Source organism: Oncorhynchus nerka, linkage group LG22 (genome assembly GCF_034236695.1).
Source record: "Oncorhynchus nerka isolate Pitt River linkage group LG22, Oner_Uvic_2.0, whole genome shotgun sequence".
In the NCBI taxonomy this organism is placed as follows: Eukaryota; Metazoa; Chordata; class Actinopteri; order Salmoniformes; family Salmonidae; genus Oncorhynchus; species Oncorhynchus nerka.
Window position 1 is genome coordinate 49137914 of NC_088417.1, and position 15825 is coordinate 49153738.

Genomic DNA, 15825 nt, shown 5'->3' on the forward strand with positions numbered 1-15825 from the left:
CTACTATTGTAATTCCATTATTTTCAGTGCACATTAATGTAAAAGTGGCGGTGTTGGCCAAAAAACTAGATTACATGCGTAGTGTCCAGGCACTGATATGATCACAACTCCTTGTGGAGTTTATGGGTAGTCCCAAAAGGCATCCTATTCCCTAAAGTACACTACCGTTGACCAGAGCCATATAGGGAATAGGGTGCCATTTGGGATGCACATTATGTTTACGTTTGTTTACCCATCCAGTTATTTCAGATCTTTGAGTGGGGCATTAATAGTAGCCTTGTGGTTGAGGTTGTTGAATTTAGACTGGGCAAACCTCATTCCACACTAGCAAGCCACTGCTCAGTAGTTCAGGGCCTATTCCAAGAGAAGCCAGACAAGACCGTCAGTGCCATGTTACCATATAGCCAAACACTCCATTGCTATTAATAGGCCTGCCCATCTATTCTTACACACTGTGCCTTTGCCCACCTACAGAAATCGATGCCAATGGAACGTATCTGTCGTGCCACAGTTGCATGAATGTCAATGTACTTCTAAAACATAATCTCATCCATAAAATGTAAGCATTTATAATGATATAATTGTATCTCCAATATTAAGGTGGATGGCAAGGGTGCTTGTTGCTTAACTGCACCTCTAGAATGTATTGCATTCCCATGTTCGAGTCAGATCAGGGTAGCTGTTCAAGGAGCGCCTCTGGCTGTTCAAAGGTTATTGATTGCATGTGACTTTCAGAGTGACTACTGTTTCACCTGCTCGACTGCTCAAACAAGACTGCAACGTTTGTCTTCAGTGTGTGTGCTTGAAATGTTTGGGATTGTTTTAAACTTTTTTTTTTGTAGGTGAGGGGTGGGAGTAAGGGATAGGTAGAAAGCCCCCCCCCGTCTGCTAGATGCAACTTCTACCTTGAGTGTTATGAAAACCTTTTGAATAGGCTACAGTAGAGTTGGGGATTTAGCTTTTTGGGAGACTGATGAATCTTTGTTACACTTCTCTTCCTCTCCACTCAAGCACTTCCAAGGCGGCGAGCGACCTGCTGGACTTGCAGCCTGCGTTTCAGCAGCAGGCACTGCCCATCTCCACTGGCCTGCCGACAGCCAACACATGGGGAGGTGAAAGCTCCCATCACACCATGAACACCTGTTTTACACCCCTTATTGACAAGCATACTGTACATATACACACTATTTCATTGTATTCCTCTGTGTAAACTAATGTGATAGGCCTGTACATGTGTCATAGTCATACATGTTCAAGCAAGCTCGTGCTTACTTAAACGACTTATTAACTCAGTTTGCTGGTGGGGGATATTCCTTGTGTATTTGACCTAACTCCTGAAGGCTATTGGGGAACTTCAATTGGGTAGTGAGGCCTCCTGAGTGGCGCAGCAGTCTAAGGCACTACATTACAGGTGTCACTACAGACCCGGGTGCGATCCCGGGCTGTATTACAGCCGGCCGTGATCGGGAGTCCCATAGGGCGGCACACAATTTGGCCCAGCGTCTTCATGGTTAGGTGAGGGTTTGGCCAGGGGGGCTTCACTCCGCTCACCTCACTCTAGCGACTCCTTGTGGCGGGCTGTGTGCCTGTAGGCTGACCTCGGTCGTCAGTAGAACGGTGTTTCTTCCGACACATTGGTGCTTCTGGGTTAAGCAGGCGGGTGTTAAGAAGCACTTTTTGGCGGACGCGTGACTCGACCTTTGCCTCACGATCCCGTTGAGGAGTTGCAGAAATGAGACTAGATAGAAATTGGGGAGAAAATAGGGGTAAAATAACATTTGGGTGGTGAGACTTCTCAATATCAGCTAAAGTCAATCAATAGTTAAATCACAGTTGGGTAGTTTGCTAGGCAAACTGTCAGCAACTCCGGCTGGACTGTGCACATATTCAAGTTGTTAATTTACCCCATCTGATTGCTATGACACCTTCTGTCCATTCATGGGATTGGTAGTTAAACCTCTTGACAGAGGTGGCAAATTAAGAGGCACCTTTATCTTGAGTGCCCTGTAATGTTGTGTGTGCTTTGGAATTCAGGGTCTTGTGTCAAATGGAAAGTAAATAATGATAAGGTTGAAATGATTAGATACAAATCAACCTGTTAGCCTTTTCACTTACAAATACACCAAGTTTAGTGTCCCTCAACTAAAACGTTATTTTGTGTTTTATTCCAGTCATTGTGCTATCGCTAGTTAGCATTGGCTCGCGAAAGTACTAAACTTCCTTTTATGCTGAACACGTAGACATACAAATGGTATCCACAAGTTCATCTTACTTTAGGGAATTCGATAAAGGGAATCATTGCCAAAATTCCGAAGTATCCCTTTTTTAAGGCTCTGTTTGTTTCATGTGAAGAAGTGAACATTTTGGACTGGTGCACAAATTTAGTATATGGCCTTTGGTGTAAACATATTATGGGGTTAGATGCATGTGATAGAAGAACCTGCTTCATGTCATATTGCTTACTATAGCTTAGATACAATTATTGTGACTGGGTGACAATGAGGCTGTTTTGTTTCCTTGCAATGATGCGTTGAGTTTTTTTTATAAGAACTCAGTTCATGAAGAATTCTGGTGTGGGTTTTCTGTTCTGCCGCACCCTGTGTTGTGTTTCTGCATGCTTCGTTTGACCTGACTCATCGTCCTCTACTAATACCTCCCGGTTCTCTTCTTCTGTTTGTTCCCTTTGCCTGTGTAGATCCTTTCACTTCTACAGAAGCTGTCGATGACTCCATTCCAAACTTTAACCCTTTCCTATCACATCCTGTTGTTGATGCTGTCCATCTACCTGTCGACTCTTCCGAAGGTGTTAGTTCTAGGACACCCAGTCATGAAATGTTTGGTGGTAAACAACATGTTTCTTTCTCTATTATGGGGTGTTGTCAAATGTCCCCATTTGTCGTATTCAGCCTGGATTCTGCACTCTTTGTCCTAGTTTTTACACCTCAAGCTGTGAGTGCGTGTGATTTGTATTTACATGGGGTATATGATGTTGTAGTTAGATGTGCTGGAGCTACCAATGTTTTTTTCAGGAATCGGGTGCTTATCTGGGTCGTTGTTGGTCTTGGGTATTCCAAATAAGGAAAGGTGATAGCGTTTCCCATAAATGACCGCACCAACAAGGTTTTAAGTATATGGTGCACTTTTATTTTGAAAAAGATGATGCATTTCGACCGTGTGGTCTTTGTCAATTTCTAGCCCCGTTACCTAAAACACTTGCTGTGACAGTATATTAGTTTTTGTTTGACTGTGTGCTGTGATGACACAGGAGATTTTGGAATGCCGCTGACTCTGTTTCCTCATAATGTATATAATGTAACATAAGACTTCTGTCATTTGTTTTTGCCTCTTTTTTAATTGATAAGGAAACCAATCGCATTGTTGCTTGAATTTGTATTTTATTTTTGATTCTCCAGATCATTACAATCCCTTTATTGATTCGAGCACCTCCATTGCATCTGATCATGAGCACACAGTGCGGATAGAGCAGTTTATCTCAGGTACTATGATGGGGAACCCAACTGACCAATGTTTTCTGGAAACCACGGAAACATAGGACCCTGAACCTACCCCGGGGTCATGTTTTCTCTGGTGTAGCTGCTTTCCTGATTGCTGTTTTGTTTGAGTACTAGGGTTTTGTGTTTAAGCTTTTTGAAGAATTCCTTCCTTTTCACAAACTGCTCTGCTAGATTTTACTTTTCCATTTTGACCATCTTGTGCACTTTTCTGGAGCTATACTTCTCATTTGTCGTTTTTCTTCATTTCTTATCTTGTTTCTCAACGTGCCTAATAAAACGGCCTCTCTTTGCTGTCCATCCTTCCTGCTTGCCTCTGGTTGTGTGTCAGACTCCTTCTGTGGGCCAGCATCTTACCCTACCACCCCTCTCTTTCAATCTGAGCCCCCTGCTGTAGCTGGTCTATTTGGAGGTAAGTACCTGGGGCTTGCCATTTCTCCTTGTCTTATCTCTGGTCCGAATAGTGAACTTGGGTGTACAGAATAGATTTGAATAGACAAGAAGGGTTTCTGCAAGATGGCTGAAGATGGTGGAACCATCCTACTTAAGTTAACAAGTGAAAGAAATTACTTCCATTTTACACCAGAAAGCTTCATGGCTTGATTAATGCCTCAACTAATATCAGCCCCCAACCCTCTTCTGTTTCCTCTGACCCAGGGTTCTCAGCTTCTCCCACCCCGCAGCCTCAGACCGCCAGAGGCCTTAATGTCGACTTTGACTCTGTGTTTGGCAACAACGTTGACTCGGCTGGTAAAGATCACATATCCCCCTACCTCTCCCAATTTACCACCATGAAATATGGGCATGAAATGATTTGCTTTGAAGTGTTCCGTCGCTTCACATAAAAGTTACCCTTCGGCACATCTCTAGGATCAGCTTACCCTCTCCTAATTCTAACCTTAACCATCAGAGGGGAATCACAAACCTGAACTTAGAACAGTGTCTAGGGGCAACATAATGCTTCTCCCATGGGCACCACATCCTCTGCTGCCCACTGGGGGCAACTCACCTCATGGGCCATCGCAGCGCTTGGGGATTGGATGTTTTGGAAATGACTTCAATATACTTGCAGCGAGTGCTTGGTCAATGATTGACCAAAATGTACCACCATGAAATATGGGCATGAATGATTTGCTTTGAAGTGTTCCAAAAGAAGCATTCATTTTCTTATTTTTATATTTTTGGGGATGGGAAAGCACAGACTTCCCTCAGGGATTCATATGCACTATTTTCAGTTACCTGTCTGTCATTTGAGTCATGGTGGGTTTCAGGTCTGCTCTGGTGCCTTTGAGCTTCTTTAACGAACACTTCTTGAACTCTTTCACTGCTGGGGCCTGCAACATGGCAGTTTGTCATGAATAGAACCCAAAGACTCCGGGTAGTGCTTTCCTCAGCATCACACTGTAACATAACACTTAAAAGGAAAACTACCCAAAAACGATGTTTTGGTATTTGTTTCATTATCCCGTTGTTGATATAGTCCCAGAATGTTTTGCAAGCAATCAACTTTCAAAATACAGCCTGTATGATGCATTTAGCATAGTATTCCTTTAAAGTGTCTCTTTTTAAAAGAATACTACATTCAAAAAACATATTTTAGTACTTTGTCAATTTTTCTATTGTTAATAAAATCCCCCCCACTTTTTCTTCTCATGTTTTCAAGATAAAGCACTTTATGGAAAGCAAAAACATTCCATGATACATCATAGGATGTAAAATGCATGTTATTTTTTTTTTTTGTGTAATATTCCTTAAGTCCATCTAGTCATTTTATTCCTTTCACATTGTCTAATCTTGCATGATCTTTAAGGAAAATGGAAGAGCTTAGGAAATTAGTGTTGGGACTATATCAATCTCTTAATATAGACTACTGCCCCTGAGTAGTTGTGCCTATGAAGTCATAAGCACGTCACCGATGAACATTTGTCAGCTCAATAAAGTGTTAGTGAAGAGAGGAGAATGTACACGTATGTAATGTGTGGTTTTTGGGGCGTTTCGCTCACGACCTCACTGTTGTTTTTGTTTCTCTCCCTTGTCCATTGGGTGAACACACACTTTGGGCCTTGGCTTTTGCATGGCACATGCATGACTGGGTGAGTGAGTTGACTACAACACTCCTTAGTCCCGGACCGCCAGAAATGTCATTTTCTCATGCGACACCCGCTTCCCATTTCGCTCACGTTAACCATTTCCTCTTACCTGTCTCGTCTCTGGTGTTGTGTGTCATTGTTGTGTGTCGTCTGGCGTTCCTTTACTACCTGCTTTGTCCCTCCGTCACTCCCTCCCACCCTGCCCCCTTTTCTTTTAAAACAATGTTTTAGGTGGCATCCTCAAACCCACAGTGGCCTCCTTGCCCGGCCAGGGGCAAATCCCCAGCGGGCAGCAGCCTGGGAAGCTGGTGTCCGACGACCTGGACTCGTCCTTGGCCAACCTTGTCGGCAGTATGTATCATTAACGTGCTCCTTAGGCCTTTCTCCTACTTTACTGTAATGGTCAACTGCATATGCTATTGATGAATACTCAACATTTTTAGCAGACCAGCTTCCAGATGAAGTGTCACGTGCCAGCTCTGTTGGACATTGTCAAATCAGTGGCTCTATGCACTCAACTGTCAATGCATTCTCTTTCCTTTTCAGATTTGGGAATTGGCAATGGCGTGGCAAAAAAGTAAGAAAGCTATGTTGACTAAACCGGAATCACTTTAAAAACTTTTTTAAACCCCCCCCAAATACTGATATGGCAGTTAAATGAAAAATAATTAACATTTCTATTTTTTATTTAGTGATATTCATTGGAGTCAGCCTGGTGAGAAGAAGTTGACGGGTGGAAACAATTGGCAACCAAAGACTGCTCCCTCTACCACATGGAACCCTGCCACCATGGTAAGTTTGTTCAGTATAAGTCTTAATTATCTATAGTTTTCAAAGTTCTGATCACAAAAATCGATTGCGGTGATCAATATAAATTATACCATTTATGAAAGGAAATTTGTCATTTCCTCATCTGCTTTTGGAATTGTTTATCCAACCCAAACGCTGCTTGGTTTAAGTTCCTGGTGCATACGGATCATATGTACAGGAAGCACCAACTGCCTTTTAGTGTGTTTTTTTTTACTGTGTTAACTGAACTTGTATTTTTTGTTTCAATATTTTCTAATCTCTGTCTCAAATGTCTGCTGCATTGTATAATTGTTCTCCTGGGGAAAAAAATACAGAACGGAATGCATTTCCCACAATACGTAAGTTTCAATGGTCGTACCGTTTCCTGCACTTTTACCAAAGCTGGCATGCCTGGTATTAACCCCACACATTCACCCAGTCACGTCTTCTCTCTGACTTGTGGGCCAAGAGGCCCGGGTCACTCATCACCCGCCCTGCGGTCTGCCCCGTGGGCGCCTTACGACCTGCTGACCTCAATCTAACACCGATGCCACAGCATGATCTGTCATGACTGACCTCTCCTCCTCACCTCAACCCTTTGTTCTCCAAAGGCTGGTTTATACTAGGTCTAACGACATGTCTCTAGACTGTAAGAATACGTCCATGAACCGTTGTTACACCTACTGTACATTTTTAAACTTATTATTCATTTTTATTTTTTATAATCCTTTGCTGTCTTTGTTTAACTTCTGGTCACACATTACTCTGAGCCTGCATTAAGGGTCACATACTACCTGTATAATAAGGACATAACTGTTGTGACACCACGACAGTCATAACATGACAACCTGTTAGTTCCAAAATGTTTCACCCTACTATCTGAATTTCTACAATAGGAACACCCCTTTTGCTACTGTGTGCCTTTGTATGTTTTGAGGGTGGTGGTGTAACCACTAGACCACTCTAACTCTGTAAAAGTTAGCTAGATCTGTTTCCATAAGCTGATCTCGCCTGTTCACAACCCTTTCAAATGTCATTATTAAGACTGTGTTCTCCAAGCTCACGACTGAAGGGTTTCCAAAAAGGTTTCAATGGCTTGTGAGTAGGTATGGTGTTTCCATAAGAATGCTTATTTAACATTCAACAAAAGCCTAGTCCGCAATTATCAAGTGAAAACTGTTATAGAAATATGCCGAAAGACCATGGTATCTTTTGTCTATTGATACTGTCAAGGCCAATGGGAGGATGGACAAGAAACTGAGGTAAGCTCTTGGGTAGCTGCATGATCTACAACTAACACGCTTTATGCTATGTTTTACCAAGACATCACTTTACAGTAAGTCATCTCTTCGATTTAAAAAAAAATATATATATATATTTTTTTTTCCTTTGTTGTTTCTTCTGAACAGTGTGCCAAACAGCAAGTTGGCTGGGAGGCTAGCAAGACACCCCAGTTTGGTTATTATCGCAAAGCGACTGCTCATGATTTGCATAAAGTTCTAATGGCATCGTCAAGCCTCTGCACTTCACCTCCCTTTCATTGAAAATGACTGCTTACTGTTTGGGCATTATAAATAGTATCTGGTGAAAACCCGGAGTTAAGATTTGCCACATTCTAACTGATAATTCAGTGGAAGGTTAATGGTAGTAAAATCGATCACAAAAAAAAAAATCATTACGGTGGTTACCTTGGTCACCAAGAATAATGACTCTCCTTCCAAGCCGTTGAAAGCGGCCTTTGTTTTGAATGGAAATACAGATAAATTTTTGGGGGATGTTTGGATGTTCAGTCTCCCTGATACTTGACATCAAAAAAAAAAAAAAAAACTGCCATTCACCAATATTTGTAAGCATTATGTTTGATTAAGATGTTAACCTTTTGGGCAACACGATCAAAACGGGATTCCAAAACGCAAATACTTAAAATAATTTTTTAAGCAACTTTCTTAGTTTTTTTTTTTCGCCTCACCCTGGACACTTTCTGGTAAGTCTTTGAATCAGAACTTTACTGCCATGCAACAGTAGTTGCTAGGAATGGTTTCTGTCCCATTGAATTGACTGTAATTTAAGCTCACACAGTGGACTCCCTGGCCTAAATTATCAACATTGTGTTTTAGTGTTGTCAGAAGGTGCTGGGCTATAATGACTATTGCAGAGTGAGCTTCTCCGGAACCTGATAATTACCTCCATATTTTCCTATTCAAGCAAATGTCTGCAATCGTTTTGCATGGCCTATATTGTCTGCCGAGTATGCTTTTATGCAAAGCATTTGTGATGAATGTGAGAAGTTGGAAAAATGGCGGCTGGACTATCGAAACAAGTGCGGAGTATGTAATGAAACCCACATTTATGTTTTATATACGTCCACTTGTTCATTCTGTCCGTTTTTCAATGGCTTGATTTGCTAATGAAATATTTCCTTCCTGAGGGTGCCTTTTCATTCAACTGAAAGGCCTGTGATGTTGAAACAAATCCGGGTTTGTTACTACTCTGAGGGCTGTTTGAGAGTCTAGTAGTTTCTCTATAAAAGCCCCCCTCACGCTGTCTTTTTCAGAAGAGCAGCTCTGCACCTGCAAGTAACAGCTTCTTGCTTCAGGGCTCTCTCGCTCTCTCTCTCACCCTAACACACACTGTAAGGGTAAACTAGGGGGAATAAGGACAGGCATGCCAAATGTTTCCCAGATGTGCCATTAGTCTTGCCAAAGTGGGAGCAGGCAGGCAATGAGACTGAAGTGTTGCATGTGAATGGGACAATTGTAGCTTGTCTGAGAGATGAACAAAGACAACTTTGTTCAGGTGGGTTGTTTCTGGAGAGGAGGGAACTATACGGACCACAATGACTAAGCATTTGCACCTGTTATTTTGCAAAAGTGATTAATGAACTAAATAAACATGAATATAAAAATGTCATTATTTACAATTGGTTATATGCTAACTGCGTAAAAGTGACTGAGTGTCCTGGTTTATTGAGTTGACCATCTTTGCTTGTTATCTCAGGCACCATCTGTCATGGCCTTCCCTGCAACAACGCCGACGGGAATGATGGCATATGGAATGGTAAGATCTTCTTTTCAAGCTATTGCAGCCATGCCTCAATCTTCGTGAGAATGTGCAACCATATCTGACTTCTGGCGCTTTGTGAATGCCTCCCTCAGTACATTAATTATGTTTCTGAACCTTATTTTTAGCTGACAAAGAGAATTCCACACTTTGAACCAATAACAATTGTTTGTTGGGTTTACTTATTTTTAAGATTATACATTTGCCTCTGGTTTACTCCAGGGCCCGGGTTCATAAAACATCTCAATGTAGGATCAGTTTTGCCTTTTAGATTATAAGGAATGGACAGGAGGGGGCCTGATCGTAGATCAGCCCTATTTGACATTTTTTGACTAGATCTTCCGATGCAAAGGCACCCATCCCTGTGCTTTCAATGAAGCCATAGGGCAATGATCAAAATGTTAAATTTCACCAGCATAAACTCTGTACAAATTCTAAGCAGAAACATGTCTTTAAATGGCAAAACAGAATCCTGCACCCCCTGTCAAAAAATGGTTCTGCGGGCTTCCCGGGTGGCGCAGTGGTCTAAGGCACTGCATCGCAAGCTGTGCCACTGAAGATTCTGGGTTCGAGCCCAGGCTGTCTCAGCCGGCCGCGACCGGGAGGCCCATGGGGCGACGCACAATTGGCCCAGCATCGTCTGGGTTAGGGAGGGTTTGGCCGGCAGGGATCTCCTTGTCTCATCGCGCACTAGCAACTCCTGTGCCGGGCGCAGTGCACGCTGACTAGGTCGCCAGGTGTACGACACATTGGTGCGGCTGGCTTCCGGGTTGGATGTGCGTTGTCAAGAAGCAGTGCGGTTGGGTTGTGTTTCAGAGGACGCATGGCTCTCGACCTTCGCCTCTCCCGAGTCCGTACGGGGGTTGCAGCTATGAGATAAGACTAACTACTATCAATTGGATACCACAAAATTGGGGAGAAGAAAGTGGTAAATTGTTCTGGAGTCTTTGACTGTAGCCTATAGTGCATTTTCTGTATTTGTGGGTTAGGGTTGGATGCAGCCTCAGATTTTCACTAGCACGTAGTCGGGTGGATGCGGATGGGTTATTAGATCTTGCTGGTGAAAAACCGTAATGTCCAATAAGAAATGCTCGTTTTCTGTTGCAAAAGTTTTCCATTGCGTGCGGTAATGAACATGACCCTGTTTCCTGGGGTTCTAAATTCTATCAAAGAGAATCTTGGTGGGGAATACCTTGTTAGGCTTTTGAAAAATGTGACACTAGAACCAATTTGTGACAATGTTCTCGTTCATTTCAACACCCACAGACTAGCCAAAAGGTCTGACGAATCAAATGGAAAAATGACCAAGACATTGTAATGGATGCCACCTTGTAATGATTGACAATGCAAGCTGTTGCTATGCATCAAGATGAGCTGAATCAGCCATGAACTTTTACATCCGAGTGCTTGTGTCATTATGGAGCTATATTTGAACTATAGTTAATCAGTAACCAGTGTCAAATCTGCCGAGGACATGTACCGGTACAATGATTTTGTTCTGTTAACTCGACTGTGCTTGAACTGAGACATCGTACGACTATGTAACCCATCATATATCGCTGAAATAATTGACAATTGCTCATGTTATCACCATTTCTTCAGCAGGAGATAGTTTGGTGCGCGCAAAACTTTCATGACGTTTTCATTTTTTGTTTGTCTTCCTTCAGCCTCCCCAGATGGGTTCCATGGGCATGATGACCCAGCCCACTATAATGTACAGCCAACCAGTCATGAGGCCAGCCAACCCCTTTGGCACGGCCCCAGGAGCACAGGTACTGGACTCTCCATTCTATTCCCTTCCCTGGAATCTTTTCTCTGAACAGATGCCAAGCAGTAGGGTGATGTTGCCCCCGTAGACGCTGATCTTGGGTCAGTTTAGTATTTTCCGCACTAAAGTAGGAATCCATTGTAGTGTATTGCAATGTACATTATTTCAAACACCATTTTTATTCTTTCTGACATTAATGCATGTGTGATAGAACAGCAGAGTATGTACTAGAATTGATCATATATTACGCTGCTGGATTCTCAGCTGTTTCACCCTAATATGCATCTCCGCTTTAAGTTTAGGAACAGATGAGGGGAAGCTGATCCTTGATCTGTACCTTGGGGATACTTCACCCCCCCAGAGCACATTTACAAACTCTCCCTGCCCTCGGAGGAGCCTGGTTAGATTGTTCACGTCCTCAAACTAGTATCTTTCAAAATGGAGTCGATAACATTGCAATTTGACAAGTTTATTTCAGTTTACTTGCCGACTTGAAATGGATTTGAGCCCAACCATGCTCCCTTCTGCCTTGCAATAGAATGACGTCTGACTGTGGCCAACTTACAACACCCTCTGAGGTGGTATGCCTGCTGTCTGTATGAAAAATATATCTTCAGGATGCATTGTCCAGCCCCACAACTCATTCTCCATAAAAGTGGTATTGGAATATACACATGGTTATTTCATATCACTGGTAAATGGTTTAAAGTGGCAAGTGACTTAAGGAATTATATTCTGGAGGTCAATAGGAATTCTGCGCTTTGGGACTTCTATTCAGAACAAGCTTTCATTCACCCTCGTACCATTTCAGCTATTATTCTGAATGATGCCTGGCATGTCAACATAGTATTTAGGATCTAACACCCTCATCCTCCTTTCATCTCTTCAGTAGGCTCTAAATCAGAACGATAGCTGCCTTAGGAGAGTATCTTGTGAAGCATGTGGGTTTTTTTCTGACACGATTTATCTGTTCTCTAGTCAAGCGCTGTAAGGTTTTACCTCCACACTGACCGTGTTAGGGCGCTAAACTCTGGACCTGAGCCTGTTCTCTCCATTCTGATCCCTTTATCTGTAGCTAGGTTCTCCCCTCTTGTTTGTAATTTCCCTCTAGTCATTCCGCGATTCCCTTCACCCTGTCATTCTCTCTCTGAACTAGCCCTCGGCAGCTTCTAGTCCTTCCAGTCAGAGTCCTCTCAGAGCACCAGGAAAGGACCCCTTTGCACAACTCTCTCTCAAGGATTTCTTGTAGAACCTCTTTAGGTACAACATGTCCTCTGCATGCTCATATCTGCACACTTCTGCCCCGCTTGCCAACACACCAATGTCTCTTGGGTTTGATAATTATTTGTGCTTCAAAGCTTAATGGCCCAGTCTTTCCCTTCATAATCACTCAACCACCTGTAAGATGTCGCTTGCTCCGTTGCCTTGCATGTCTGCACGGAAGTCTGACCTAGACTGCGAAACAACACTTTTCGAAAAGTACATTGGCCCATGTGACATTTTGACAACGTAATGAAAGCAGCGCTGTTAATTAACAGACCGCATCACTTCATTAACTGAGACATTTATTTTGAAAACAAAGCCACATTGGTGTGCATTAAATATTCACTGTCCATTTACAAGCATTTGCATAAATGATCAGCAGCCTCTTGTGGAAGTTGACCGTTAAAATAAATGTCACCACTAGTATTGGAGGAATATGGTTTCTTTTGACACTCGTCTATGCTGACAAAATGGAGCGCTTTGAGAATTCTAAATGTTAATTTTCTCTTGAGTGGACTTCAGCCCTGTATGTTTGTTTATCATGCTGCAATTCAAGCTTCAAACCAGGGGTGGAACCAAAATTATATTCCACTGTTCTGACCAGCAAAATAAAGTTCGGAACCAGTTCAAACCCCTCAAAGTACTGGTTTGTATTTTTAGCCTGTGGAATCAAGTTTTTAATTTTTTAACATTTAGCTCATTAAGTAACTTAATAGAGCAGGCAAGCTAGTTTACATTGTGTAAAATGTGACTAAAATTTTGCGGATGGGAAGAGAGCGTTGAGGAGGCTAAGTGCTGGGCATCTTATGACATGCATTATACGAATTAGGTCCAGAATTATACCTAGGAGGAGCAATTTTGAATGTCCTTAGTTTGAGCTAGCTAGCGCGCTTGAAAGCTTGAGCTAGCTACTGTAGCTAACAGGCTTGAGCTACCTTGAGCAAGCTAGCAAGCTCGTGTGTGCAGAGTGGCACCAGAATTAAAAACACGTCTTTCCTTTTTTGTAGTTAATAGATCCAACTTGAGACGTGATAACTAGGCCTGTAGTGTCCTTAACTAGCATTGAAAAAGTGAATCCATTCTTCATCTAATTAAAAATCTTTCTCCGTATCTTCTGAATCAAGCTTGTAACTAAAGTCAGTTAGGGCAGAGATTTTCAGCTTGCAGGCAGACACTGGAATAAGTTCTTGAGTGACAGAGTGAGGATTTTGCATAGGTGTTTTGTTGTGGGACTTGAAAAAACATGCCTGCAACGTAAAATAAGGTTATTCACCGGTTCCCATGCTTTAAAAGTAAAGGTTCTGTTTCTGTTCCTTAAAATCGTATTTTACGGTTTTCAGTTCTGTTCCCTGAACCGGTTTCAAATCTCTGCTTCAAACACTTAATCGTTTCCCCCCCCCCTTTTTTAAATGATTTTTTTGCATTTATCTTCATTGCAATACATTCCATTTGCATTAAATCAATGTGGCCAGAATGTATTTAATAGATAGTAATTTATTTTGCACTATGCTTTCAGGTGTTTGATTTGGCCAAAAGTATGTCCTGGATGAAAAGTCACTTTTGATCTAAGAATATGTCATATGTCCTGTTTTGTGCTGGAGGACTTCTCAGCTAGTCATGACACAGGACCAGCGATTAACTGAATCGTGTCAATGACCATCCTTGAGGACACACTGCTGTCCTGATCAAACACACATCCGAGAACGCAAGTGCTGGAGAAAAAATATCTACAAAGATTGTTCTATTATATTCTGGCCTACATTTTGTGAAGGAATTTGATTGGTTATCAAGGGAAACAAGGAATATTAATGTTTGGCACTTAAAAAATAAATACATTCAACATGGCCTTTATCTTTCTCTCAGCAGATGCAGTTCATGTAACTTAAAAAGGAGGCTTTTGCCCTCCGAAGACAAACCATGAAGCAGCGAGACTAACTTTCAAGCAAAAATCCAGTTAACTGTTATACTCCTCGTCGAGAATATCAGCACAAATAAGGACTCAAGGGGGGAAACCATGTCCAAGAGGCGTCAAGTATAGGACACGGATCCCATTTTGTAATTTGTCTTCCGAGAAACAGTGTGCGCTGCCATTCTAACCCCTCTACAGGGATCACTCACCCCATTGGTCTTCTGTAAAAGATACAAATGGTTGCGGAAAGGGAGACATTTTGACTTTGCTGTTATGTATGGAAAATAGTGGTTTATCACAGAATTGCTTGATCCGATCATCAATCGTACATTATCTAATTGAACCATAACTGATTAGTAAAGCTAACCTCTGTTTATACCACGATTTTCAAAAGAAATTGTATTACGTTTGCAGTAGACATTCCTTGTGCATTGTTTGTATTTATTTATACTCACGGAGGATATGACATTGAACTCTTCAGGTGTATACATGGGTATGATTGGATTTGTATAATTGGAGTTTGAGTGTGACTGAGTAAAAAAAAAAAAAGTGAATATAAAGATGGAAAATGTAACTGACTGAACCAGCATAATGTCAAGCACAGTTCTTAGTAGCTCAGTCACAACCCTGGGGTGATATTGGCATAAAACAAGTTTAATGATTCAATAGTCAATTCTGTGAGCTTGGGTCTTTTTTTTTCTCTTAAGGGAACATTTTCACTCACTAGCAAAGCACTACATTTGTGATTTGCCGGCATTGCGTTGAACGATCCACATTTTATGCTTTACACTTGGCATGTAATTTATTTTACATGGAACAATTCTATGGCTGCCTTTCCAAAATGAATGTGCAGAGTGTCCTTCATGCTTAGGCCATCTTTACATAGACCAGCATTGGGGTTGGGGGAAAGGAGGTGGTCACAGGAGGCAGGGGAAAGAGCTGTGGATGTCACTGGTCAGCTCTAAGTGTCAGATCTGAATTAAATACTATTTGAAATCTTTTAAATACTTTGTTTGCTCTAGCTTGTCTAGAGTGCCAGAAGGGCTGGGTTAGCAGTTTTGGGACTATTCTATTGGTCTATTAAGCCATACAAGATCACTCAAGCACAGATAAAGTATGTTAAATTAATGTCGGGTAAGTGGGCAGTAGGATCCAGTTGCGCGGGGGGGGGAAATGGAGCACTGTTGATCGGTGCTTTGTGTATATAAAATGGATCCTTTCCATCATGGTGGGTGGGACATGTGCAGGATGGTCAGAACATGAAGGTTATTCTATTCATCAAATTAGCATTTTAACTGCATTGTACCTGCAGATTTATATTTTTGTTTATATTAAATATATAAATAAATGTATGCATAATTTGGTAGATTTTTTTTCTTTTCAATAAAGTGTTTTGCAACAGTATCTTGAGTTTGTGGGTGATTTGAGTATCTT

The 15825-nt window shown here is 41.8% G+C and overlaps 1 protein-coding gene across 21 annotated transcripts in view; it reads left to right on the forward strand.

Moving 5' to 3' along the window:
• The window catches only part of picalma (phosphatidylinositol binding clathrin assembly protein a), a 59911-nt gene extending 44116 nt beyond the window's left edge, over positions 1–15795 (forward strand). For 4 of the 21 annotated variants that reach the window (XM_029627136.2, XM_029627135.2, XM_029627132.2 and 1 more), the window contains 13 exons: positions 1012–1112; positions 2696–2842; positions 3414–3497; positions 3844–3924; positions 4170–4262; positions 5834–5953; positions 6149–6179; positions 6295–6394; positions 6727–6750; positions 9389–9448; positions 11119–11223; positions 12376–12479; positions 14346–15795. In XM_029627136.2, the coding sequence (XP_029482996.1) occupies positions 1012–1112; positions 2696–2842; positions 3414–3497; positions 3844–3924; positions 4170–4262; positions 5834–5953; positions 6149–6179; positions 6295–6394; positions 6727–6750; positions 9389–9448; positions 11119–11223; positions 12376–12468 (1039 nt within the window). In that variant the 3' untranslated portion in view covers positions 12469–12479; positions 14346–15795. Of the gene's footprint in view, positions 1–1011; positions 1113–2695; positions 2843–3413; positions 3498–3843; positions 3925–4169; positions 5606–5833; positions 5954–6148; positions 6180–6294; positions 6395–6726; positions 6751–9388; positions 9449–11118; positions 11224–12375; positions 12480–14345 lie in introns of those variants that run through there. The other 17 variants (XM_029627145.2, XM_029627151.2, XM_029627133.2 and 14 more) reach the window with 16 other exon arrangements.
• The last annotated feature ends 30 nt before the right edge of the window (positions 15796–15825 follow it).